Source organism: Protopterus annectens, chromosome 2.part1 (genome assembly GCF_019279795.1).
Source record: "Protopterus annectens isolate FY-2018-M chromosome 2.part1, PAN1.0, whole genome shotgun sequence".
In the NCBI taxonomy this organism is placed as follows: domain Eukaryota; kingdom Metazoa; phylum Chordata; order Ceratodontiformes; family Protopteridae; genus Protopterus; species Protopterus annectens.
In genome coordinates this window covers 1,246,343,736-1,246,369,927 of record NC_056729.1, presented here as the reverse complement: position 1 = coordinate 1,246,369,927, position 26,192 = coordinate 1,246,343,736, and the positions used below count along the sequence as shown (strand labels likewise).

The window sequence follows — 26,192 nt, the reverse complement described above, 5'->3', positions numbered from 1 at the left end:
CTTGGTTTTGTTGGGATTCAAGAGAAGTTGTCGATCGGTTAGCCAGTTTTCTATACTGTCAAAAGTATCTTGGGTTAGGGTTATCAGATTGGCTGGTGAGGTGGAAGAGCAAATCAACGTGGAATTGTTGGCATATTGAATACATTGTGCCTTTGGGATAGTAGTATGAATGTCATTTATGAAGATAGAGAAGAGGAGGGGACCAAGAATGGAGCCCTGAGGGACTCCTAAGGTGACTGGGAGATGTGATGACAGTTTGTCCTACTATAGGACAGCCTGCTATCTACTCCATAGATAGGACTGAAACCATTGTAGAGAGTGATCCTCCAGGACAGCTTTCAAGGTATTAAGCAGAAGATGATGGTTGATCATATCAAAGGCCTTAGAGAGGTCCAGAAAGAGAGCAGATGATAGCATGTTGTTTTTGTGATTAAGATTGATGACATTGCTGAATGATAAGAGGGCTGGTGTGGTGCTATGGTGTGGTCTGAAACCATGCTGGGACTCTGTAAGAAGTTTATTGTGGTTGAGGTAGTCCATATGTTTTATGTGGTCACAGTTTTCCAAGAGTTTTGGTAGAGGTGAGAGAATGGCTGCAGGCCTGTAGTTGGACAATTCTGTGGAACTACCTCCTTTATGTAGGGGTATTGCATGTGAAATTTTCCAGATGGATGGAATGGTTGCCTCGGAAATGGATCTATTAATGAGGATAGAGACTGGGATGGCGATGGCATCAGCAGCTAGTTGCAGGAATTCAGCTGGGAGGTAATCTGCTGCTAGGGAAGTGGGTTTATGTTTTTTGAGAAGGGTTCATATAAGGGTAGTAGAGATAGGTTGGAAGCTAAAAGAGAAGTGGGTTACAGGAGGCTTTGGTCTATCAGATTTGTTATTTTCGGTGGGGCTGGGGGGACTGGGTGAGGGGGTTAGTCTTGGTAGTCAGTTGTTGGGTGGCTAGTGCCTGGTTATTTTCTGTAAAGAAGCTATTAAGTGTGTTCACAATAACCACTGGTGTTTCATCGAGAGCAACTGATGGGGTGGGAGTGGTAGTACAATCTGGGTGGAGGAGGTTATTTAGTCTAGCCCAGAACTTTTGGGGTTTATTTTGATGCTTTTGTTGTGGGTGGTAGTAGTGTTTTTTGTCTGCTATGATAGATTTTTTAGTGTCATTCCTTATTTGACGGTATCTGATTAGATCTATAGGGTCTCTAGTATTATGTCAAGTGGACCAGGCCTTATTCCTATCGGACATTTTAGATTTTGTGAGTTTAGTTAGCCATGGAGCAGTTCATCTTTTGGCATGGATGGTGCAAGTAGGGGCATGGGAGTTAAGGATATTGAGGAATTTAGTGTTAAATAAGGCCACAGCCTCATCTAGTGACAGTCCTTTAAGTTCAGACCAGTTGGTAGCTTTTAGGTCTTGTAGAAAGTTATCTAGGTTAAAGTTTTTTCTGTTTCGTGTCACTTTATAGGTGTGGTGATGGGTGAACTCAGCTTTGAATTTGATAATGTAGATGAGGCAATGATCACTGAGGTCATCAGGTAGTGTGCCTGAATGGGGCATCTGCGGGTCACCATTGATCAGGATCCAATCTAGGATACTACCTTTGTCTTTATTTTTGTTATACCTAGTGGGGGAGGATATGGTTTGAGTAAACCCATGGAGATTTAAGTGTTTGCTAGGAGCCTCGGAAGAACAGGTGTTCCAGTCGATGTTGAAGTCACCTAAATGGTAATGGTTTCTTGGGGATAGTTGTAGGCTAGTCAGTGTAATATATGTTCTAGGGTGCTAACATTATTTCCAGGGGGAATATAGATGTAGACAATATATCTACTTTTATTTTTATTTATTTGCAGCTTAGTGATGAGAATTTCAGCGTAATTTACCTGTGGAGGCTGTTGGGACTCACTAGTGACTGTAAGGTTGGACTTAAATAATACAGCCACCCCACCACCTTTCTTGGGTTTCTTGTCAAACTTAAGGATGTTATATCCTGTGGGAGTTATTTCAGTGTCTTTAGTTGATGTTTTTAACCAGGTTTTGGTAAGACAGAGAATATCCTGGGATTGGACAGCTAACAGTGCATGGAAGTAGTGGATTTTATTATTTAGGCTCCGGATGTTAAGATGGCAGGCTAGAAAGGAGTTTGGATACTTATCTAGCAAAGAATAGAGGGTAGTATTATTTACCTTAGACCCAGTGTCAGAAGATGTAGAGTTGTTAGGGTTTAGGTGGGAAATCTCTGGTGTGGATGGGCCAGGGTTAGGATGGATATCACCATCTTTAGTTAGGTTGGAGTTCAGCTGGGTTATTAATTTCAGTATTTTACTGATAAGCCTTAGATACTGCCTAGATTTTTGGTTGATATAGCTAGGTTGGAGAAGGTTATGGTATTTGGGGGGGGGGGGTGGCTAAGATAAAGGGTGTGTAGTTAAAATGGTCTGGTTTCTTAAAAGCAAGAGTGGTGGAGGTTTGGGGATTTGGGCATATAAGGTGTGACTGGTGTTCATGTTCGTACACTGTAAGGTGGTATGGTACATAGAGCATTATAAATAGGTAGAGGGGTTAGAAGGATTTGGATGTTATCATTGTTATATTTAAGATAGTGAATAAACAGAGTGTTAAATATGTAAGCCAGCAAGTGGTAGTGTAGCAGATGAAGAGGAACAAAACAGTGAGGGATTAAAGTGTACTAGGGGAGGGAGTGGTGATTAAGCAGAAAGGTGAGGTAAGTGGTAGGAGGCTGTGATTGGGTGCATGGATAAAAGAGCGGGGCTAACATTGTTCCTAAGGTTAGCTTTTTCCAGGTAAGTAACTTTATACTGGTGTATGCCTCTTAATTTTAAACAGCAATTTTTTAATTCTTTTGGGGTAAATTTATGTTTGGCTTTAGTCACTTAATGTTCTATATATTCTGCTTTGAAATCCTGACTCCCATATGATCGACGGTTAAAATCCTGAGATGAAAATCATGAAACTGCAGAAATGCAAACATTGAATTTTAACTAGGGTAAGTAATCACTTGCCCAACATTCCCTTTTCTCCACTGTAATGTGATCCCAGATTTGGTAGATATATATATATATTTGCCGGCGGGCAGGTTCATAGGTTGGTACTAGGCTATCGGCCCTAGGGACTATACAAGCCTAGCCCATAACAATTCCCTGGCTATTTCTTCCCACACTGTTTACTTCCCTGGACCCCTGTCTAGCAGGGCGACTGACGTGATCCCTGGGGTGAATTTCCTTTCTCCCATCCAGTCATCAAGGTTCCTTTTGAAGAGGGCCAAAGAGGTGCTCTGCTTGACATGTATGGGCAGTCTATTCCAGAGTCTGGGGAGTCTCTGGGTCAGGAACCTATCCCTCCAGCATGTTTTGTTTATTGTGATAACAAGGTTTAGATCCCTGGATCTTGTGGCTCTGAGGGATTGGGATTTCTTTAAGTGTAGCATGTCTAACAGCTCTGGGTTTGATATGGCCTTGTATGTTAAACAGAGATCGCTTCGGAGTAGACGATATGCGACAGAGTATAGCTGGAGTTTTTTAAGGCAGTCAGCATAAGGCATCTGCTTTAGGCCTGTGATTCTTTTAGTGAGGTATTTCTGCGGCCTTTCCAGTTGTTGCAGATATCTTGAGAGGTACATACCAAATGGGGCATTGTATTCTATAATATATTATAAGTGTTTACATACCCTAGTAAAAATTCAGCGTTCGGGTTTCTGCAGTTTTATTTTCATCACAGGATTTTGACAGTCGACCATATCGGAGTCGGGATTTGAAAGTAGACCCATATAGATAGAGAGATGGATATAGATCAGAGGTGGAGAGGTATAACCCCCATATAAAGAGATGTAAGAAAGTGCAGCCTCCTACAAAAATTCTTTAAGAATGTAATTTACCTTCTATATGTAAGTGTAGTCAGACAGGATGTTGGGCCATTATGATCAGTATGTCAGCCTTCTATAGATCTTGTATTGAACACGTCAGGCAGAAGCAGACCAGCCTCTCCACCAAATACATGTACATGCTCTCGTCCACATGCACACAGGCGTGCACGCACACACACTCATTATTATTTAACATTGTACATTTTTCATGTTCATTTAGTGTTGTACCCCTGCATTAAGCCTAACTCCAAATAAAATAATTCTGAATAGTTAATATTTTTCATAACCGTCACTTTCAGACCTTCTGTTCCCCTGGGAGACTGGTTTCAGTTTTGAGAGACACTGCCCTAGATTGTATCAGTCGAAAAGAAGAAACACATTTTTTACTCATTTTGCTTTAACATAGCCAAGCAAAAGTCATGCCAACAGATTATTTTCCTGAGTAAAATATCTATTGTCTACACTAAAGCATGTGTTGTTGTAGTCCACAGAAAAGTGTACCCACTAACCGTCTCACTTGTGCTGCTGAATGTGTGTTACCATAGCCCGGGGTTCATCTAGCAAATCCTAAGACAGAGATGTAACAACAGCACATGTTTATTACTAAGTGCACATCTCCAGTGTTTCTTGTCAAGATTTTGCCAGAGGTATGCTTTTCTGGGAGTTCTGTAAAGTGCTGTCATGCTGTAGGTTGATAGACTTGTTAATTATGACAAATGATCTGCTTTTAATATCTTTATTGAACTTGTAAAGTAGATTTAAAACAGTTTGACAACGTTTACATTCCATATTAGCAGTGCAGAAGCATGAGCGTTGAGTTCATGCTAAAGACTTGCACTGTTTTCATCTTTAAAATAATTGCATTCCACTTCTAAATGTATGCAGTCATATCCAATATAGTGCCAACTTTAATTTAAAAGGATCGGTTTGCTGTGTGGAAGAAAACATGTTCCTGTAATATCAGTGATATAGCTTATTTTTTTTTTCTTTAAAGGCTTCAGTCTCATTCATCTGATTGCCACAGGAGTTTCATGCTTCTTTGGTGCCAGTCTGTTGACATTTGTGATTTATGCTTACTGCCAGCGATGCCAGAGACAGACCCAGGAGTCAACTGTAATCCATCCATCCACTCCCAACCACCTGAACTACAAGGGTAACACAACCCCAAAGAATGAAAAGTACACTCCTATGGAATTCAAGGTACTTTAACATAATTGAACTGTGTTAAAAAAAGTTTTTGTTGGCAGTAAAACAAAATTATGTGCATCTTCAACATGTACTGCATATCAAGTAAACATGTATATAGCCAGAGGTTGCAGTGACACTTGTTTTTACAAAATCATGTTACAGTAAAAGTGTTAACAGCGTGTGACTTACAATGTTTTAAAATAGCTAAATGCATTATTATATATTTTTAAAATGGCTAGATGCATTTTAAATGGAGTTTCTAGTTTTGTGTCCGCCTTCTGCCTGTCTGTTAATAGCATCACAGCTACAAGTCAGTCAACTTTCATAGTGTTGTGGCAACAGTGCAAAGTTGGGAGACTGAAGAAATCCCATGTTAGTTTGCAAATCGTTTTGTAAACAGAGAAACATAAGACTTTAATGGAAAGTAAAGACAGCTTGCCCAATTAGTTAGCCCATTTCTTTCCTGTATCGACTGCAAGTCTTGCTTAGGAAATAGATTATTTTGTGCCAACTCTTGTATAAACTGCCCTAAATCTCTCCTAATAATTCTTAAAATTCATCATAGTTTTTGACCTTACAGACTAATCTTTTCCTATTAACATTATATATAACATTTATATGTGTACATTGAGAGGACAACTACAAATACATTAGTTCAGATGGTAAAGCAATTTTTCATACAAGTAAGCATTCTAGTACAGCTGATGGCCTGCAGACTGTTACCTTTGCTGACAGCTGAAGTAAATGAGAAAGCTGACTGTATTCTGTGAGAACATGTCTAGTCTATGATTGTGTGCAGCATTTTGTAGCGCGTTGTATCATCACTGTCTTTGCATGTTTACCTAGACCTGATTTTGATAGGTCTCATTTTATGGCTTATTGATAAATGGAAAACATTAATGGACGTGTATCACTTACAAGGTCTGCAAAAGTAAAGAGATGCAGGAAGTGCAGCTAAGACATTGCAAACACCTGTTCCTCATTTGCTTACTTATTTGGAGGGCATTCAGAAGTTGCATGACTGATTCTATTACACAAGCTTTCCTGCAAGTACTTTAAAAATAAATCTTCCAGCTGTGAAAGGTGGTGATAAAAACTGGTAGTTATAGTACCATGGTTGCAGCTACCTTCTGTTTATACTTATTTTTGCACCATATGCACTTCTTTCAAAGTACTTACCTGAATGATAGACTCCTCTAATCCTGTTCTGTAATGAGTTTAAAGCTGCAGCACTTTTCTTTTTGTCCCTGTCTTTGAAAAGTCCATTTTTGTCCTTATACCTGCATTCTTCTCCAGCTATGAGTTTTCATCCATAGGCTTTTGGGAGTTAGGACAAGGGAAGAAGGGATCAAGGAGTGGACAAGCAGGAAACTGTGGATAAAAAGATTGTTTTTGTATCCACTTTTCTCTTTCTTGAGACCAATGTAAATGCATGCTTTTCTTTTCTAGAGTGCATGCATGCCAATCCTTGGTGCACTTATGCAACCAAGTGTTGTTATGATTTCAGTCTATAACATTCAGCTGTCCACAAAGCGACACTCTTGCTATGGAACTCTGTAGATGCCCTCCCCAGTAGCCACCTTTAACTGGCTGCATTGTTCAGCTCCTAGTCCCAGTCATAGCATCTGTATCAGATGGGGTACCATCATAGAAACATTTCTCTAATAAATGGATGGGCTTTTGTTACTAAGTTTTCCACTTATGGGGTTATTCCCTATATGGACATCTATTTTGTCTTGATCCCAGGTGGGAAAAAGATATGGCACATTTTTTTGTTGCCATATTTTTCTGAAACAGTAATTTTCCATTTTTTTAAATTGACCTATTGTGATCTACAGTGAAGTTATTTGTTTCTGGGACACAATAGATGTAAACAATGAACACTCAGCACTATTACATTATTCAAAGTATTCTGTTTCCTTTATGCCAGGCATTTAGAAAAATATGCAGCTTCATATATTCCCACATATATTTATTTTATTTAGTACACTGCAAGTGAACTGGTCCAAATACCTTTTTTAGCAAAAACCTGGGCTCAGAGGCAATAAAGCAGCACAATATGAAAAGCAGGCAAGTATGGCAACTGTGCAAGGCCAAAAGTCCAAACAGTTAAAAACACCACAGCCAGCCCAGATAGCAGTGTAATATCTTTATATATTCATTATGGAAATGTTGCAAACATCCACATCAGCATACCAGTTTTTTCAAAGCCTTCCTCAGTGCTGTATAAAACATTACACATTCCCCACAGTGCAACATATATAAACCCCTTCCAAAAAATCAACATACATCATTAAGACCAGGTGGAAACAGTGCCCCAAGTTTAATAATCCAATCACGTTCCTTTTTGTTTAAGAAATTGTGTCAGCCATTTTGTTACATCCACCAATAAATATTTACGATCGATTATACCAAATCTGTATTTAGCAGTAGAGTGTACAAGAGAATGTTTATATAAAGCATTTGTCATTCGTTTATTACGAATCTCATGCAAATGTTCATAAACCCAACAATTAAATTGTCTGGAAGTCTGTCCCAAATAAAATGATTTACAAGAACATTCTATCAGATGTATCACCCACTCTGATACACAATTTGCAAAATAATGAATATCAAACACATGAGTAGTATTGGCAGAAGAAAATTGTTTTGTTTTTACCATCACCTCACATGCTGAACAATTACCACAGGGGAAGCATCCAACTATAGGTTTCCCTTCCAATGAAAATTGCTTGCTACCTCCACTGCCAAAAACATTTTTATAATGGTTCACACAATTGCCTATTGTTTTACCCCTACAATAGGTAAACTTACATCACGATGGTAACCATTGTGACAGCCTGTCATCCAGCATTAAAGTCCCTCAATGATGCTGTGCTAACTCACAAAAAAATTTTGTATTATTCCGATAGTTAGAAGTTTAGACAGCTCATATATAGTTATTGAACAGTTTTTCTAAAGTAGAATGTTATACATTTCTTATACTTTTCTAATAAAGTAGCAGGTTTACATTAGGTTTTATCAGTTTACATGGGTTGCAGTACAGGTCGGTTATGTGAAATTATTTTTAAAGGTTTAAAATTGAATTTCTTTTAAAACAAAATAGAAATGAAAGTGAGTAAAATATAGAGATTCACAGAGGCAGGCCTAAAGACTAAGAAGAGATCACAGGATAAGAAGAGTTACATGACAAAGGAAACATTTGAGAGACTGTAAGAATTTTTAGAATTTTAAGCCTTTTAAAGACTTTATCCATCATCCCTAAAGCATTTACAAGCAACTTCCCTGAAGAGTTGTTAAGAAAGGAAAAAAATAAACCTGGAAGGAATATCTTGATACTTTATTTCAGGTGATCGCTTGCACCAGAGAGCTGGGCCTATCCATACGAAGTCTCTGTCGCAAGTGACTGTTTTAAATTAGAGAATGGTTGAGCGATATTAAACCGTCCTGGGAATTCCTTAGAAAGTTGGACTTTCCCTGACTGAGAGTTTTAATTTCAAAGGAGGCATTTAACCATCATTATAGGTTCATAGGTAGGTACTAGGCTATTGGCCCTAGGGGCCTATACAAGCCTAGCCAAAAATGTACCCTGGCTTTCGCCACCCAAGAAAATTATTTTCCTGTGTCCCTGTCGAGCAGAGCCACAGAGGTGATCCCCGGTGTGAATTTCCTATTTCCCATCCAATCATCATGATTTTTCTTGAAGAATGCTAATGAGGAGCTCTATTTGATATAGATAGATAGTTTGTTCCAGAGTATGGGAAGTGTCTGAGACAGGAATCTATCCCTCCAGGATGTTCTGTTTATTGTGGCGACAAGGTTTAAGTCCCTAGAGCATGCAGCTTGGAGGGATTGGGATTTCTTTAAGTGGAGCATGTCCAACAGCTCTAGGTTTGACATAGCTTTGTATGTTAGGCAAAGACTGCCTCTGAATAGACAATATGCGACAGAGTAAAGCTGGAGTTTTTTTGAGACGGTCTGCATAGGGCATCTGTTTGAGGCCAGTAATCCTCTTTGTGAGGTATTTCTGCGGCCTTTCCAGTTGTTGTAGATGTCTTATGAGGTACATACCAAAAGAGGCGTTGTACTCTATAATGGGTCTAATGAGTAATGAGTAGGGGGGAACAGTGATCTCTTTTTTTCCTAGATGAGAAAGATTTGTGATGAGGTGTGCCACGTAGAAGGATTTCCGGACTACTGTGGCAATGTGATTATCAAAGGAGAGACTACTTGTCCACCTGTGTCCCAAGGTTTCTTATCACACTTTCAGTGTTAAGTAGACTACTACCTATGTGGTAGCTCATGGGTACAGAGTTTTTTTTACCAAAGGTGATGACAATGCACTTTTTGGCATTGAGCTTGAGGCCTTGGCTTTGACGGCATCTGTCTCAGTGAGGCCCTTTTGTAGGATGTTCACATCTTTAGGAGTTTTAATTATAGCTCCTAGTTTGCAGTCATCTGCGAACTTCATTAGCTAAAGACCTTCTTTGTTAGCCTGTACTTCAGAAAAGTAGATACCAAACAGGAGAGGACCCAGGACTGAACCCTGTGGTACTCCACTTGTCACTGGTCTGAAGTCGGATTTGGAGTCTGCTACTTTCACAGTGCGGGTTCTGTCAGTGAGCCAGTTGGCAACCCATTTTGTGACATAGGGATTTATACCTAGTTTAGTGAGTTTATCTATAACTCCAGAGTGGGGGATGGTGTCAAAAGCCTTGGTGAGATCTAGATAGGCTGTGCGAACCACCTTACCCTCGTCGTCAGTCAGGTTTTTTTTAAAGAAGTCAATCAGGTTTAGGAGACATGATCTGCCTTTTACAAACCCGAACTGGGTGGGGTACAGAGTTTGGAGATTACCAATGTCTTTGTTTATAAGTTCCATGATGATACGTTCCATGGCCTTGCAAAACAGGCTCATTAGGCTAATGTGGCGGTAGTTCCCGAGGTCCGTGGTAGCTGTCCCTTTGTGGAGTGGGATAACCATCACTGTGCACCATTCAGTGGGCACAAAGCATGAGGTGAGGCTATGATTGAACATGGTGCTTAGAGTGCCAGTTTATTCTGTAGTTCATGTAGAACACAGCCTGGGATGTTGTCATGTCCCATGGATGTTGTGTTCTTGGCTTTGGAGAGTGTGTTTTTTACCTGTGCAGCTGTGATTACAGGAACTTTGCATTCTTCCAATATAGAGATGGGCCCTTTAGGGGGGGGGGGGGGTAAAGTTAGCATTGAATCTGCCAGGATGTTTGCAATATTAGTTGGTTCTGTATATTTTGTGCCATTGTGCTGTAATTCAGAGCAGATCCGAGTGTTTCCATTGAGATTCTTGACATAGCTATAGAATGCTTTGTGGTTGTCTTTAGAATCAGTGGTGATTTTGTTTTCATAACTAGCTTTGGAGAATTTTATGAGACATCTCAGCTTCTTACTGAGGCTGACCAGGGAGTTCTTCCAGTCATGGGATTTTACTCTTTTTTGCAACAGTTTTTTTTCTTTTGTTGTAGAGTTTGTTTATGGCAGGGGACCACCAGATTGGCTTCCTTTTTTTGGAGGATAGCATCTTGGTTCTGTTAGGGATAGCATGATCTATGTACTCCTTCCTGTAAGTGCTTATAAAGCGCATTTTTGTAGGATTCAGCAGTTGTACGTCTATTGTCCATCTGCATGGGTGTCATGAAGTTTGCCAATTCTGTCTTAAGAAGTGTGAAGTTGGCTTTGGAGAAATTTTTTACGGTGATTTCCCTAATGGGGGGTGGGGGGCAGGATGTGGATATCTAGGCTGATTAGTTTGTGGTCGGATCTGACCAACGAGGAATTAACCTCTGGTGTAGAATACCGGTCACCCATGCTGGTAATGATCAGGTCTAGGATATTGCTGTCCCTGGTGGGGGTGTGGATAAGTCGATCCAAGGCATTGGAATTTATGAATTCCAGAAAACATTGAGCAACAAAGTTGGTACATGAGTAGTTTTGCCAGTTAATGGTGGGGTATTTGAAATCACCCATTATTAGGGTGTTGGGTTGTACGCTAATCTTTTCCAGTGTATCAAGAAATGAAGAGTGGGAATCCTGGGGCATGGTGGGGGATTTACAGCAAGTTACAATTTGGATTGCGGTCTTGCCCAGAGTTAGTTGCACTTGGATAATTTCGGATGCATTATGCTGAGCTAGCCTGGGGGTGTGGATATCCTTAATGAATATGGACACGCCTCCACCTTCAGTGTTTTGGTCCAGGTTAGGTGGCCGAAAGGTGTGGTATGAATTATAGCCTGGTAATGCAGGGGTGCTCTCTGAAGCCTAGAACCAGGTCTCTGTCACTGCACAGATGTCGATGTTCTCCATTTTAAGGAGTGCCTCAAGTGAATGCATTTTGAGGTTTAGACTTCTAGCATTGAGTAGCATTACCTTCAGATTTTGCTTGCTTGTACCTGTTAAGGTGGTGAATTTGTCATTTGAACCTTGCCTAAAAAGGCACTATAGGGGTGGCAAGAGCCTTAGCCAGTATCTGGAATCCCAAGGATGACAGGTGCAGGCCATCTCTGGCAAAGCATCGTGGTCTGTCGATCATGTCATCCCAGGCAGACAGATACTTGATCCCCTTAGAATAACACCAGAAGCTTAGCCAATTGTTGAAGTCAATCATTTTGTCCTTGTACTGTGGTATCATTCTGGGTGATGGCAGGATGCTACTCAGGGCTAGGGTCATACTTGCCTAGGCTACAAGCTGCATAGAAGGTAACTGAACCTTTCATTAATGGGTAGCCAATTAAGTTTATTTAGAAGGTTGCGGTGATGTAAATGCAGGTGTCACAAAGTAGTGCAAATCTGTCAGTTTGGTTCTCAGTGACTTCTAGTCTTTGAGTGGTATAGTGCAGAGTAAGAGAGGACCCTAGTCTAGTTTGGGCAGAAGGACATTCTTGGCCAGTGCTTTGTCAACAGTAGGAGATGGGGAGATGTAATATCATTTAGCAGAACTGTGGTTGTGAGAGGACTTTTATTGATGTTTTCATTGTGGGCGCATTTGTAAAGCGTAGCTTATAGCAAAGGGTCAGGCCTAAGTATTTGCATTTGGTTGCAAAGGGAGTAATGTTATTGTCTGAGATACTAAGAGCAGGAAGTCAAGAGGCTGTATGAAGGGAAAAAAAAGCATAACATTTTTTGTTTTTGTTTGTGGTGAAGTTGTGGCTAAGTATAGGCAGTACAGGCTTTTGTAAAATTGTTTAATTCAATATAATTTTTAAAGCTGTAAGAAAATGCCTAATTGTTTCACTGGATAAAAATAAAATATATGAGCTAACAGGTCTATATTACGTGATCGAAAATTCAGATGTTCGAACAAGTAATGATCGACCCCAATTGAGCAAAATGGCAGAATGTCGAACACGTAAACGGAAATCTCCATAAGGGAAGATTTCCATTTACTGCAATGTAGTGCGGTCTCAGAGTTGGTATATTTAAGTAGCAGGGGGTGGGGGGTGCAGGGGGGTTTGCCCCCTTGCATAAAGCAGTTTAATGGTTTGTTTGGGTTTTTATTTTTTTCCGGCCGTTTGACATTTTGCTGGTTCGCTCTATTGGGGTCAGTCATTGCGTGTTCGAACATCTGAATTTTCGATCACGTAATATAGACCCGAAATAAGTTAGTGCAGGTTGCATTTTCAGTCTCATTTGTTAAGGACCTAAATCTTCACCAACAGATAAAGTACAGTAGAGGGAAAAATATGCAACATAGCACCTCCCAAATATTTGGAATAAATTGTCCCTGCCTGATAAGTAGTGTGATGCAATATTTTCCTTTAAACGTAACATGGATGACTGGATTAGTATCCACAAATTTACTCTAGGATTGACTGGCATGGCCCTCCTGGAGAAAGGAGATGCATCATGAGTGAGGGTACTGTTAAGGCACAAATCATCATAAGCCTTAACAGCCTTCGAATATTTATACATTTATGACTCTGTAAAGCTATTCTGATCCATTTAAAGATCATAACAAACTAGTCCAGGGAGTTATCAAAAACTACTTGCTCAAGTCTTTTTTTCCTTTTTTTTTAGGCCAGTTCATCTAAAGGACAATAGTTTGCAATGATTACCACACTGAGGAGTCCTTTAAAGATGTTTGTATATGCAGGGTGCAGTGAGTACAACCCCCATGGGATTTATGTCCATCTAGAAAAATATACATATATTTTAGATCTTTAGTGCAATGCAGTTTTGATCATGTATTTAGATTATTTTTCCTAAATCAGTCTACATTTGAAGATATGAACTTAGGTAGAGTCCACCCCAGGATACTTGTTAAAGGATTTTAATAGATCTTTTCTCTGAGTAAAATGTCGCTACCACTGATCTTTTTCTTTTACCCATCCTCTGACATAATCCATACTGTTATTTAGGACCAAATCCATAAGGATGATCCCATCTATGTATATGTAATATAAGGAACATAAAATAAAGGAAACTCCTCAGTGTGGTAATCATTGCAAACTATTCTCCTTTAGATGAACCGGCCAAAAAAAAAAAGAAAAAAGACTTGAGCAAGTAGTTTTTCTTGGGTGGCAAAAGCCAGGGTACCTTTTTGGCTGGCTTGTATAGGCCAAAGGGCCGATAGCCTAGTACCTACCTATGAATCTAAGGGAGTGACCTACATGCCTAGCATGTAATAGAAGCCAGAAGACAAGCATGCATCATTTGTAAACTAATTATGGTGGAGGATTGTTGTCTCTTCATTCTGCTCTGATGTCATTGTATGTCATTGCTTCTAAGCATAATCGGGCAACAAAGCACTTAACGGGATGTATAATATACTTTAAAATATGAACGATTTACCTCCCTGCAGTCTACAAGGTAATTTATCCCAAGCAACATAGTGCAGGTGATTGCCTATGTTTTTTAAATGTTGGTTTTACCCTCTTTGTAATACTTTCTGGCTGCAAACTCGCACGGACAGGCAGTATTCCGTGCCATTTTCGAGCCTCTGTAATTGAATCTACTAACCCACTTAGTGGTGGTGTTTCCCTTTCTGGCCACTAGATGGCAGTCTATTACTGCAAATAGTAAGCTCCCACTGTCCAAACGAAAAAAGCTAGATAACTAGCTGGAATACGAACTAGATAACAAAGATTATGGCTGCTATTTTGATCATAGCCGTTACTATCCCAAGCAAGTGCGCGGCTTCCAAGCCCTGACTACAAACTCTACCTAGCTAGAAGTTATAGTAATACAGACGCAGCATCACACAGCATAGTGCTGTTGCTGATTGTTTCTGTTCTGACTCTTGCCTCCATCAGCCAAGCTAGCCCCGATACAGGAGAGGCTACTGTACCTCCCTCAGCACACGTGTTGCTCCTCCCCCACTCCTTACCTAATAGGAAACTATAAGTATAAGCCCGCTACTGTGGCGCCATTTTTAAACCTTCTTTCCTCAACAAGGACATCTCCCCGGTCCCATGCGGCGTATGCTTGCCAGTAAGTGCATCCAACTTATAGCTTTGGTCTAGCTTTTTAAACTGATATATACTGGAATACTTTGCTCCACATTTCATGAACTGTTTAATTGTAAAACCCTGGATTGTGTCATCATTGAGCTGCTCGTGTCATTATATAAACTAACTGCTACAGCATATTGCTGTTCCCGTAATCACTATACTGATAACCAATCATTTAAACTGTTGAAACTTTACTGCCTATTGCTTTGACTAAACATTGGGTGCATAGTGTCTGCTTCTATACTGTTAAATTTGATACACTGCATAGTTGTTTGTTCAGTGTTTAAGATTTGTACCTCCTTTGGAGCTACTGTTTGCATGCAATGTTTAAATGATGCATATACGCTGTATCCTTTTAGTAATGGTTGTTGCAGTTAGTTTAAGTGTGAGAACTAGTCTTGCCTATTTGCTTGGACTCTATTCCCTCCATTCTACATATCCATCCTTTTGTTTCCCTAATATTAGTTATTTTCTAAACTGCTAGCCTACTGCTTGGTGGTGGTTCTCTGTGGTATTTCCAGTCCTGCTCACCTAACTTCCCTTATCTCCCAGTTTACTCTCACCCACACACATATCCTGTCTTACCCAGCTCTTCTCCTGTCCTCTAATTACCCTACTTGTGTCCTACCAATGGCTTTTACTCATTTCTTTTCAACTGTTATAGTGGGTATTGCTCATTTCTTTTCATCTTTTACAGCCTAAACACCCCCTCGCATAACAAGTGCAGCCCATTCCTTGTCCGCTCGAACCTAGCATCTTGGACAGCTACAAATAGTGCATATCAGCAGCTCCCTGCAGTCTACAAGATAATTTATCTCAAGCAACATAGTGCAGGTGATTGCCTATGGTTTTTAAATGTTGGTTTTACCCTCTCTGTAATACTTTCTGGCTGCACACACGCACGGACAGGCAATATTCCGAGCCATTTTCGAGCCTCTATAATTGAATCTAACTAACCCACTTAGTGGTGTTGTTTCCCTTTCTGGCCACTAGATGGCAGTCTGTTACTGCAAATAGTAAGTTCCCACTGTCCAAACCAAAAAAAGCTAGATAACTAGCTGGAATACGAACTAGATAACAAAGATTATGGCTGCTATTTTGATCATAGCCGTTACTATCCCAAGCAAGTGCGCGGCTTCCAAGCCCTGACTACAAACTCTACCTAGCTAGAAGTTATAGTAATACAGACGCAGCATCACACAGCATAGTGCTTTTGCTGATTGTTTCTGTTCTGACTCTTGCCTCCATCAGCCAAGCTAGCCCCGATACAGGAGAGGCTACTGTACCTCCCTCAGCACACGTGTTGCTCCTCCCCCACTCCTTACCTAATAGGAAACTATAAGTATAAGCCCGCTACTGTGGCGCCATTTTTAAACCTTCTTTCCTCAACAAGGACATCTCCCTGGTCCCATGCGGCGTGTGCTTGCCAGTAAGTGCATCCAACTTGTAGCTTTGCTCTAACTTTTTAAACTGATATATACTAGAATACTTTGCTCCACATTTAAAGAACTGTTTAATTGTAAAACCCTGGATTGTGTCATCATTGAGCTGCTCGTGTCATTACATAAACTAACTGCTACAGCATATTGCTGTTCCCATAATCACTGTACTGATAATAAATCATGTAAACTGTTGAAACTTTACTGCCTATTGCTTTGACTAAGCATTGGATGCATGGTATCTGCTTCTATACTGTGATATTTGATGCATTGCATAGTCGTTTGTTCAGTGTTTAAGATTTGTACCTCCTTCGGAGCTACTGTGTGCATGCAATGTTTAAATGATGCATATACACTGTATCCTTTTAGTAATGGTTGTTGCAGTTAGTTTAAGTGTGAGAACTAGTCTTGCCTATTTGCTTGGACTCTATTCCCTCCATTCTACATATCCATCCTTTTGTTTCCCTAATATTAGTTATTTTCTAAACTGCTAGCCTACTGCTTGGTGGTGGTTCTCTGTGGTATTTCCAGTCCTGCTCACCTAACTTCCCTTATCTCCCAGTTTACTCTCACCCACACACATATCCTGTCTTACCCAGCTCTTCTCCTGTCCTCTAATTACCCTACTTGTGTCCTACCAATGGCTTTTACTCATTTATTTTCAACTGTTATAGTGGGTATTGCTCATTTCTTTTCATCTTTTACAGCCTAAACACCCCCTAGCATAACAAGTGCAGCCCATTCCTTGTCCGCTCGAACCTAGCATCTTGGACAGCTACAAATAGTGCATATCAGCAGCTCCCTGCAGTCTACAAGATAATTTATCTCAAGCAACATAGTGCAGGTGATTGCCTATGGTTTTTAAATGTTGGTTTTACCCTCTCTGTAATACTTTCTGACTGCACACACGCATGGACAGGCAGTATTCTGAGCCTTTTTCGAGCCTCTATAACTGAATCTAACTAACCCACTTAGTGGTGCTGTTTCCCTTTCTGGCCACTAGATGGTGTCTATTGCTGCAAATAGTAAGCTCCCACTGTCCAAACCAAAAAAGCTAGATAACTAGCTGGAATACGAACTAGATAACAAAGATTACAGCTGCTATTTTGATCATAGCCGTTACTATCCCAAACAAGTGCACGGCCTCCAAACCCTGACTACAAACTCTGCCTACCTAGAAGTTGTAATAATACAGACCCAGCATCACACAGCATAGTGCTGCTGCTGATTGCTTCTGTTCTGACTCTTGCCTCCATCAGCCAGGTTGGCCCCGCTCCGTTTGCCTACCCTACCCCCAATTCCCACCCACCCCCACATGAAATACATTTATACATAGCTATCCACTCCCCCACACACCCACAAACCAATCCATATCCCTCCCACCCCACATTAACTCAAACAAACCACACCTACAAATCCTACCAATTACCACCTCTCCTTTAAAAATGAAGACATACCTCCTGCAAATGGCACTACTATCCTTTTTATTATGTGCTTATCACACTACATATTACAACTACCCAGAACAGGGCAACTTCCCACACCCCCATAAAGCCACTGCCAATTTCTCTCCCATCCTATCTACTTACACCCTAACAATTAACCCCAGCTTATACAATACTACTGCTGTAAGCTATAGCCATATTAGGCTCTTTACCTCTTACCCCAAATCAACAGCAACCCAAAAATACTGTACCATACTAGAAAAACTAGCAAAATTAATACATAATGTCCATCACAAACTCCTGAGTGCTGGTGATGTCCATCCAAACCCAGGACCCAACAATACAAGTCCTCTGACCAATTCACATCCGGTTCCCAAGTCAACACAACTTAACTCCAGGCCATTAAACAGTCTACTCCTCCTAAGCCTAAATATTAGAAGCATAAACAACAAAATGCATGAACTACACACTCTAATCTCTCAATACTCCCCTGATATAGTCAGTATAACAGAAACATGGCTAAAACCATCTACCCAAGATACTGAGATCCTACCACCTGGATATACAATACTTACGCAAGATAGACTAGGTAAAAAAGGTGGAGGCATTGCCCTGCTGTACAAAAATAGTTTATCCATAACTAAACTCGAGGTAACTACACCCCCTTTAGAAAAAGCAGAAATTCTCTTAGCTAAGCTTAAAATAAGTAACAGAAAAGCCATCAACCTAGTAACAGGATATATCCCACCAGGCAATAGCATCCCTATCATGGAGACATTCCTTCATTGGCTATCTTAATCCATGCCTCAAGAGACAATTGTATTAGGTGACTTTAATATAGACTGGTTCACATGTTCTACTCAACAACCCACTAACCACATCAATCTTCATACCTTCTCTCAAGTAATCAAACAGCCCACCAGAATAGTCAAAAACTGTAAAAAAGAAAGCCTATTAGACTGGATCTTACTAAATAAAATACCCTGTTCCTACTTAGCTGGAACCCTTCCAGACTCATTGAGTGATCATCAAACTACTTTCTTACTTAAATACAACTCCCATCACCCCCAAAGTCCTATACTTCAAACAATTAGAAACAAAAAAACACTTTAACCCCACTCACTTCAGACAAGAACTAAAGCTATACAATTGGTCTGACCTTTATTACCTACCCTTAAACGAAGATATTCAACACTTCAACTCCATCTTCTTAGCTATATTAAATAGACATGCCCCTGCAAGAACTACTAGAGTAAAGTCAAAACCAGTTCCATGGTTAACTAGGGAAACTAGGCAAAAAATAGATGAAAGAAATAGAGCCTGGACAACCTGGAGGTCCAATAAAAGCCCTAGTACACAGCAAGCCTACCAACAGATTAGGAATCTAACCAAAAAACTAGTTATCCAAGACAAGAGGAACTACTTCAATACCCATCAAACCCAACACATGACTAACCCTAAGAAATTCTGGGCAGGTGTAAACAAGTTGCTACACCCTGGTAAAACCATTACCCCTCCCCCAACATCAGATTTAACAAAAGACAACATAGCCAAATCATTCAATACATTCTTTACTGAAACTGTGCAAGCACTAGCCCAACAATATCTCACTGTCACTACAACAGGTGCCCCACCTCCACTAACTACATGCCCACTTTTAAACTGCAACCCACCCCAACCTCCTACATAAGAAAACTACTATCCCAGCTGAAACCCACAACACTAGGAATAGATTCCCTCCCCAATGAATTTCTAAAATTGGCAGTAGCAGAAATAGCTGAACCCGTTTCTATACTAATCAATAGATCAATCACTGAAGCTACAGTACCCCTGATTTGGAAAACTGCCTATATCATACCACTTCATAAAGGTGGCACTTCCTATGACATATCCAACTACCGACCAATCGCTATTCTATCTCCACTGGCTAAAATATTAGAAAAATGCATCCACCATCAACTTATGTCCCACCTTATAAATCAGGAACTCATATCTCCAACTCATCATGGTTTCCGTCCAGGTCATAGTACCACCACAGCTCTGTTAGCATTCACAGATACCATAAACCATAACAGGAACAATGGTAAACTTACTTCTGCCCTTTTCCTAGACCTATCAAAAGCCTTTGATATGGTTAGCCATGACAAACTCATCTGCCACCTCAAAAACCAAGGATTAGACAACCATTCAATCTCCTTGTTCGACAACTATCTTAGGGACAGGCAACAAGCAGTACGGTGGAACAATAATTTGTCTCCACTTTTACCAGTCACTCTTGGGGTACCTCAGGGATCAATACTGGGTCCCTTGCTATTCTCAATTTTCACAAACAATCTCCACTCAGCAGCAAATAGCACTAGCCTTATCCAATACACAGACAATTCCACTATAATATGCAGTGCCTCAACCCTGCAAGAACTACACAATAAAACCCAAGATAATTTCAACTCAGTTGAAAAATGGCTTACTGAGAATGGCCTCATTCTTAACACCAAAAAGACCATGATCCTGCTATTTCACCCCTCACAAAATACCAGCCTTTCCGCCACTTTCAATATTCACTCTAAAAATGGTACACTTATCACACCCGAATGTCACACAAAACTACTAGGCATCGCCACTGATAACAAACTAAAGTTTGATATCCACATTAATCTAGCTATTAAAAACACTCACAGAAAGCTAGGTAGTCTTTACAAACACAAATCCTACTTGACCCAAACTGCTAGGACCACAATTGCTCGCACTCACCTGCTCTCAACATTACTTTATGCATCTTCAATCCTAACAAATCTATCCAAAACAGAAACCAACAAACTGACAACCTGCTATAATCAAATAGCCAAATTTGTTAATAACTCATCTTCTAGAATCCATCACTGTCATAACCTAAAAAAATTGAACTGGCTTGAACTGCCAAATTTATTAATCTACAATCAACTTATCATTACTTATAAGCTGCTCTCTCATCCAAATAAAACACCAGCATTAAGCAACCTAATTCAGCAGTATTCCTGTCCTAGGCAACTCCACTCCATAGATAAGTTACTATTAACAGTTACTAGATCACACAACCATGCCGGTGACTCCCTCTACTCATCTTACATATCCAAAATTTGGAACTCCCTGCCTCTATCCATTACTCTGGAATCTTCTCTATCCAAATTTAAGAAATCTATCACAAGCCATCTCAGCAACAAATGGTTATGTCCCTCCTCCACACCAGACTAACTTCAGTCCTACTCCACTCCTGCTATAACTCTTGCCTTAAACACATAATCTCCTGATTGGACTTTTAGTCTTATCAATACCACATTTAGATACATGATGTGAATCTAGATAGATATTTAACATACTTTATTGTTTGTATATGCATTGATCATTATATATGTATTTGTGAAGGAATGAATAATGTCTGCTGATCTATATTGTCTGGTTGAATATACTAGAAACATGTAAAATATATTTGTATGTCCTGCATATGTGTTTCTTTGGAGCTTTTCTCCCCGGGCCTCCACTGAAAATGGACATGTATCCAGTTGGACTATCCTGGTTAACAAATGTAAAATAAATAAAATAAATAAAAATAAAAATAAATACATTTTTTTGGATGTAGCAGTAACCAAATTATTGGATTTGCCTCTGCACAAACGCATACTTCATAAACCTTTTTTGCAAGAACTTTTTTCTTAATAGCTGGTAGTTGCCATCTCAGCATAGGGATGTTACTAAATCACAGTTTATGATGATTAAACATATTTGTTCATCTGAAGAAGATAATCACAGATAAGCAGATCTAGAACATAGGAATACTCACATACTGTACAGGGCTGTCTGGAAAAAACCTGTCAGGAAGTAGAATTTTATACACACACAAAACATTTACTAGGTCCGGTGCCACCAAGAAGCCAGCCAATATAATTTCAAATGTATTAGTTATGGTAGTAATAACTATAAAATCAGGCAGCTGAATTACCACTTATGGTAACAATAGGTTCAGTGACTTTTGGTACAATGTTTTGTTTGCTGCTCAGTGACTTGTGGTATGATGTTTTGTTTGCCGCTCAGTGACTTGTGGTATGATGCTTTGTTTGCCGCTCAGTGACTTGTGGTATGATGTTTTGTTTGCTGCTAAGTGACTTGTCAGGCAGTTGGTTTACAAGCATTAGTCTATTTTGATGGAGGCTCTTTTTTACCTGATGAATGCAATTTTGCCTATAACAAAAGAATGAATTTGTCACTGTATCTGGGGAGACAAAGAATATAGCAGAAACTCCCAGACTCAGAGATGGTAACTGTTGTGGAAAATGTGTGTATGTTGCATGGCTGATCAAACAAAACATCATACCACAAGTCACTGAGCAGAAAACAAAACATTGTACTACAAGTCTGTGAGCAGCAAACAAAACATCATTCAACAAGTCACTGAGCAGCAAACAAAACATCGCACCACAAGTCACTGAGCAGCAAACAAAACATCGTACCAAAAGTCATTGAGCAGCAAACAAAACATCACACCACAAGTCACTGAGCAGCAAACAAAGCATCATACCACAAGTCACTGAGCAAACAAAACATCATACCACAAGTCACTGAGCAGCAAACAAAACATTGTACCACAAGTCATTGAGCAAACAAAACATCGTACCACAAGTCACTGAGCAGCAAACAAAATATCATACCACAAGTCACTGAGCAGAAAACAAAACATTGTACTACAAGTCTGTGAGCAGCAAACAAAACATCATTCAACAAGTCACTGAGCAGCAAACAAAACATCGCACCACAAGTCACTGAGCAGCAAACAAAACATCGTACCAAAAGTCATTGAGCAGCAAACAAAACATCACACCACAAGTCACTGAGCAGCAAACAAAGCATCATACCACAAGTCACTGAGCAAACAAAACATCATACCACAAGTCACTGAGCAGCAAACAAAACATTGTACCACAAGTCATTGAGCAAACAAAACATCGTACCACAAGTCACTGAGCAGCAAACAAAATATCATACCACAAGTCACTGAGCAAACAAAACATCGTACCACAAGTAACTGAACAGCAAACAAAACATCGTACCACAAGTGACTGAGCAAACAAAACATTATACCACAAGTCACTGAGCAGCAAACAAAACATCGCACCACAAGTCACTGAGCAGCAAACAAAACATCGCACCACAAGTCACTGAGCAGCAAACAAAACATCGCACTACAAGTCACTGAGAAGCAAACAAAACATTGCACCACAAGTCACTGAACAGCAAACAAAACATTGTACCACAAGTCACTGAGCAGCAAACAAAACATCATACCACAAGTCACTGAGCATCAAACAAAACATCTTACCACAAGTCACTTAGCAGCAAACAAAACATCATACCACAAGTCACTGAGTGGCAAACAAAACATCATACCACAAGTCACTGAGCAGCAAACAAAACATTGTACCACAAGTCACTGAGCAGCAAACAAAACATTGTACCACAAATCCACTGAGCAGCAAACAAAACATCGTACCACAACTCACTGAGCAGTAAACAAAACATTGTACCACAAGTCAGTGAGCAGCAAACAAAACATCGTACCACAAGTCTCTGACTAGCAAACAAAACATCGTACCATAAACAAAACAGTACCACAAGTCACTGAGCATCAAACAAAACATCTTACCTCAAGTCACTTAGCAGCAAACAAAACATCATACCACAAGTCACTGAGCAGCAAACAAAACATCATACAACAAGTCACTGAGCAGCAAACAAAACATCGTACCACAAGTCACTGAGCAGTAAACAAAACATTGTACCACAAGTCAGTGAGCAGCAAACAAAACATCATACCACAAGTCACTGACCAGCAAACAAAACATCGTACCACAAACAAAACATCATACCACAAATCCACTGAGCAGCAAACAAAACATCATACCACAAGTCACTGAGCAGTAAACAAAACATTGTACCACAAGTCAGTGAGCAGCAAACAAAACATCGTACCACAAGTCACTGACCAGCAAACAAAACATCGTACCACAAACAAAACATCGTACCACAAGTCACTGAGCAGCAAACAAAACATTTTACCACAAGTCACTGAGCAGCAAACAAAACATTATACCAGAAGTTACTGAGCAGAAGTGTTGAAAACTTAATCTATCAAAATAAAAAACAAAACTAACTTAAACCTTTTGGGGGGGGACCCCTAGATTGCTGTATGATGATCTGCCACAGAAAAAAATCCCGTATTTGCAAACTGCTGATTTTCATTCACACAAGCTAGCTTTTATTCTGTTTGACAAAAAAATTTGAGGAAACGAAAGATGGCCATATATTATATTTACTATCAGTTAACCTAATCACAGTTTGTCAAAATTAATAATATCAAAGCTGCAAGTTAAAAGCCATATACTTAATTCCATAAAAGTCTGAGACCAAAACTATGAATATGGAAATCAGAGTTGCTGTTTTTTTTTTTTTTTTAAACATGTCCTTTAGTTATACATACAGGATTGCTGTAGCTTAGAGTAGTGAGAACATTCAGAGATACTATAATCTCAGAAGTATCTCACTTAGTGTCCTTATGTGCCTTTAACTATGTGGACTTCATGTACTATTGGCATTACATATTGTTGTCTCATGATTGTGCATTTAGACAAGACTATAAAATGAAAGTACAACTTCACACATACTCATACTAATTCATGCACCATGATAAGGTCTATAAAAACACTGAAAGTTAAACACTAAACCTCACAATAGATTGTTTATACAGTACACACTGCTTGTGCTGCTTTTTATGTGAGGCAAACCTCATATCCCTTTAAATTTTGTGAAAGAGAATATATGAGTCACTGTAAAAGGGAATTTAATGCACTGTATAAACATACCATCACCTATCAGTAAGATGGATTTGTATTCATGGATATTGACAAATGTGTTTGTAAGTAGCTTTGATTAAACCTACCAAATGGCACTGTAGGCAGTGAAGCTTCTGGATTATAAAAACCTAGAGCTCTTTTTTAGTCTGAACTTAAATGAGATTATGTGATTCTTTTAGTTTTATGGGATATATTAGCTGTTAAGTATTAGAATCCATTTCTAAATAATGTACATTTTTTAATTAACAGACTATTTATCTGTCTTTAGTTTTCCCATGTGCACATTAAGCTGCAAGCACCGGTTTTTGCATCATATTGAAATCACTTGTAGTTCTTCCATGTTTAAATCACCAAAACATTGCTTGTTTTAGATTACACTGCATTTACTTGTAATTGTTTTAGGTTCCTCATAGAGGGAACCAAAAGAGAAGAATGTTATATGCAATATGGTTAAAGGCATTGCTTATGTAATACTGTTTCACAACATCTTTTGAGATATAGAAAACTACCTGGTGCATATAGTATTGACTTTACCCAGGCTGTGCCTGTGAATAGTCTATTGTGATTAGTAAACTATCCTGGTAAACAAATGTTAATAAATAAAATAAATAAATATCCTTAATCCATTTACTCATCTTTGATCTGGGTTCTTATATTTGCAAGTATTTGTAAATAAAATCAAAAGAAAGTATAACAAAACCTCCAACTAGTCAAGTAGCAATAGCAAAAACAAATGCATCTCGATTTCAGAAAAGATTTTTGATGAGGGTTATCCTGCAGTAATTGTGCGTGATAATTTATATATTTTAACTTCTGGGCTATGGTTTAAATTGGTCTATAATGGGCCAACCCACTTACACAGTTAAATAAAGCAAATAAATAAATGATACAGTTGTATCTTTTCAGGGAATAACATAGGAAAGAGTGGCATTAACAATCTGCAGGAAAGAGACTGGAAGCTTATGTCCCTCACTTAACACTATTGATTGTACTACTGTTAATATTATTTCTAATAACTGGCAAACTTTGTCAGCAAATGCAGATTTGTACACTAAAGTAAGATCTCTGCCATTACTTATGAATAAAAGAGAAATGTATTTGAAAGAGATTTTTGAAAATAATGCATGTCAGGGAACAGCAATCAGGGGCAGGCAGGGAGCATACAAATATTAGCCTTGCACAACCTAGAAATGTTGCAGATGCACCACACTTTTATTGTTGTAAAACACTACTGCAACTAATAAAATCTCCTTTTTTCACTTGTTGCTCAGAATATGTTGCTTCTTCAACTGCATGTATTTCTTGTGATTCATTTTAAGTAGGAAAAAAATACAAGAAAATTGAAAAATATAATTTATGAGCATGGTTATTTGATTAAAAGCAAAATCATGTTGAATGCTTTGTATAGACATACTTTATCTTGTAAAAAAATTGTTTTATATGATTGATTTTGTGCGTAATAGTATGACAGTACTCTTGAATGTTATTAATATAGATGGCAGGTCTTGTTGAAAGTGTGCTATGTGCCAGAGGTCTGAACACTAGTATGAACTTTAAGAATTTTCTTAAAATTAGATTGGGAACAAATGCAAGTAGCTCAAACACTGTTGCTTCATTTTAATGCCACGTAATCTGCTCAGATGATTTAAACTTATCTTAAACCAGGGGTCTGCAACCTGTGGCTCTGGAGCTGCATGTGGCTCTTCCACCCCTCTACAGTGGCTCCCTGTAGCTTTGAAAAATAATGGCCACTCTACCGCACAACACACACACACACACACACACACAAAGAATGATTAAGCGATGGACTTTAAATATTGCTCTTATAAATTTAAAAACTTGCTAGAATAACATGGTTTCTGTTAACATG

At 39.2% G+C, this 26,192-nt stretch overlaps 1 protein-coding gene across 4 annotated transcripts in view; it reads left to right on the top strand.

The window, feature by feature from the left end:
- The window catches only part of SEMA5B (semaphorin 5B), a 3,270,261-nt gene that overhangs the window by 3,221,017 nt on the left and 23,052 nt on the right, over positions 1-26,192 (top strand). For 3 of the 4 annotated variants that reach the window (XM_044062778.1, XM_044062776.1, XM_044062777.1), the window contains one exon: positions 4,879-5,084. In XM_044062778.1, coding sequence (XP_043918713.1) covers positions 4,879-5,084 — 206 coding nt within the window. Of the gene's footprint in view, positions 1-4,878; positions 5,085-15,254; positions 15,409-26,192 lie in introns of those variants that run through there. The other variant, XM_044062779.1, reaches the window with a different exon arrangement.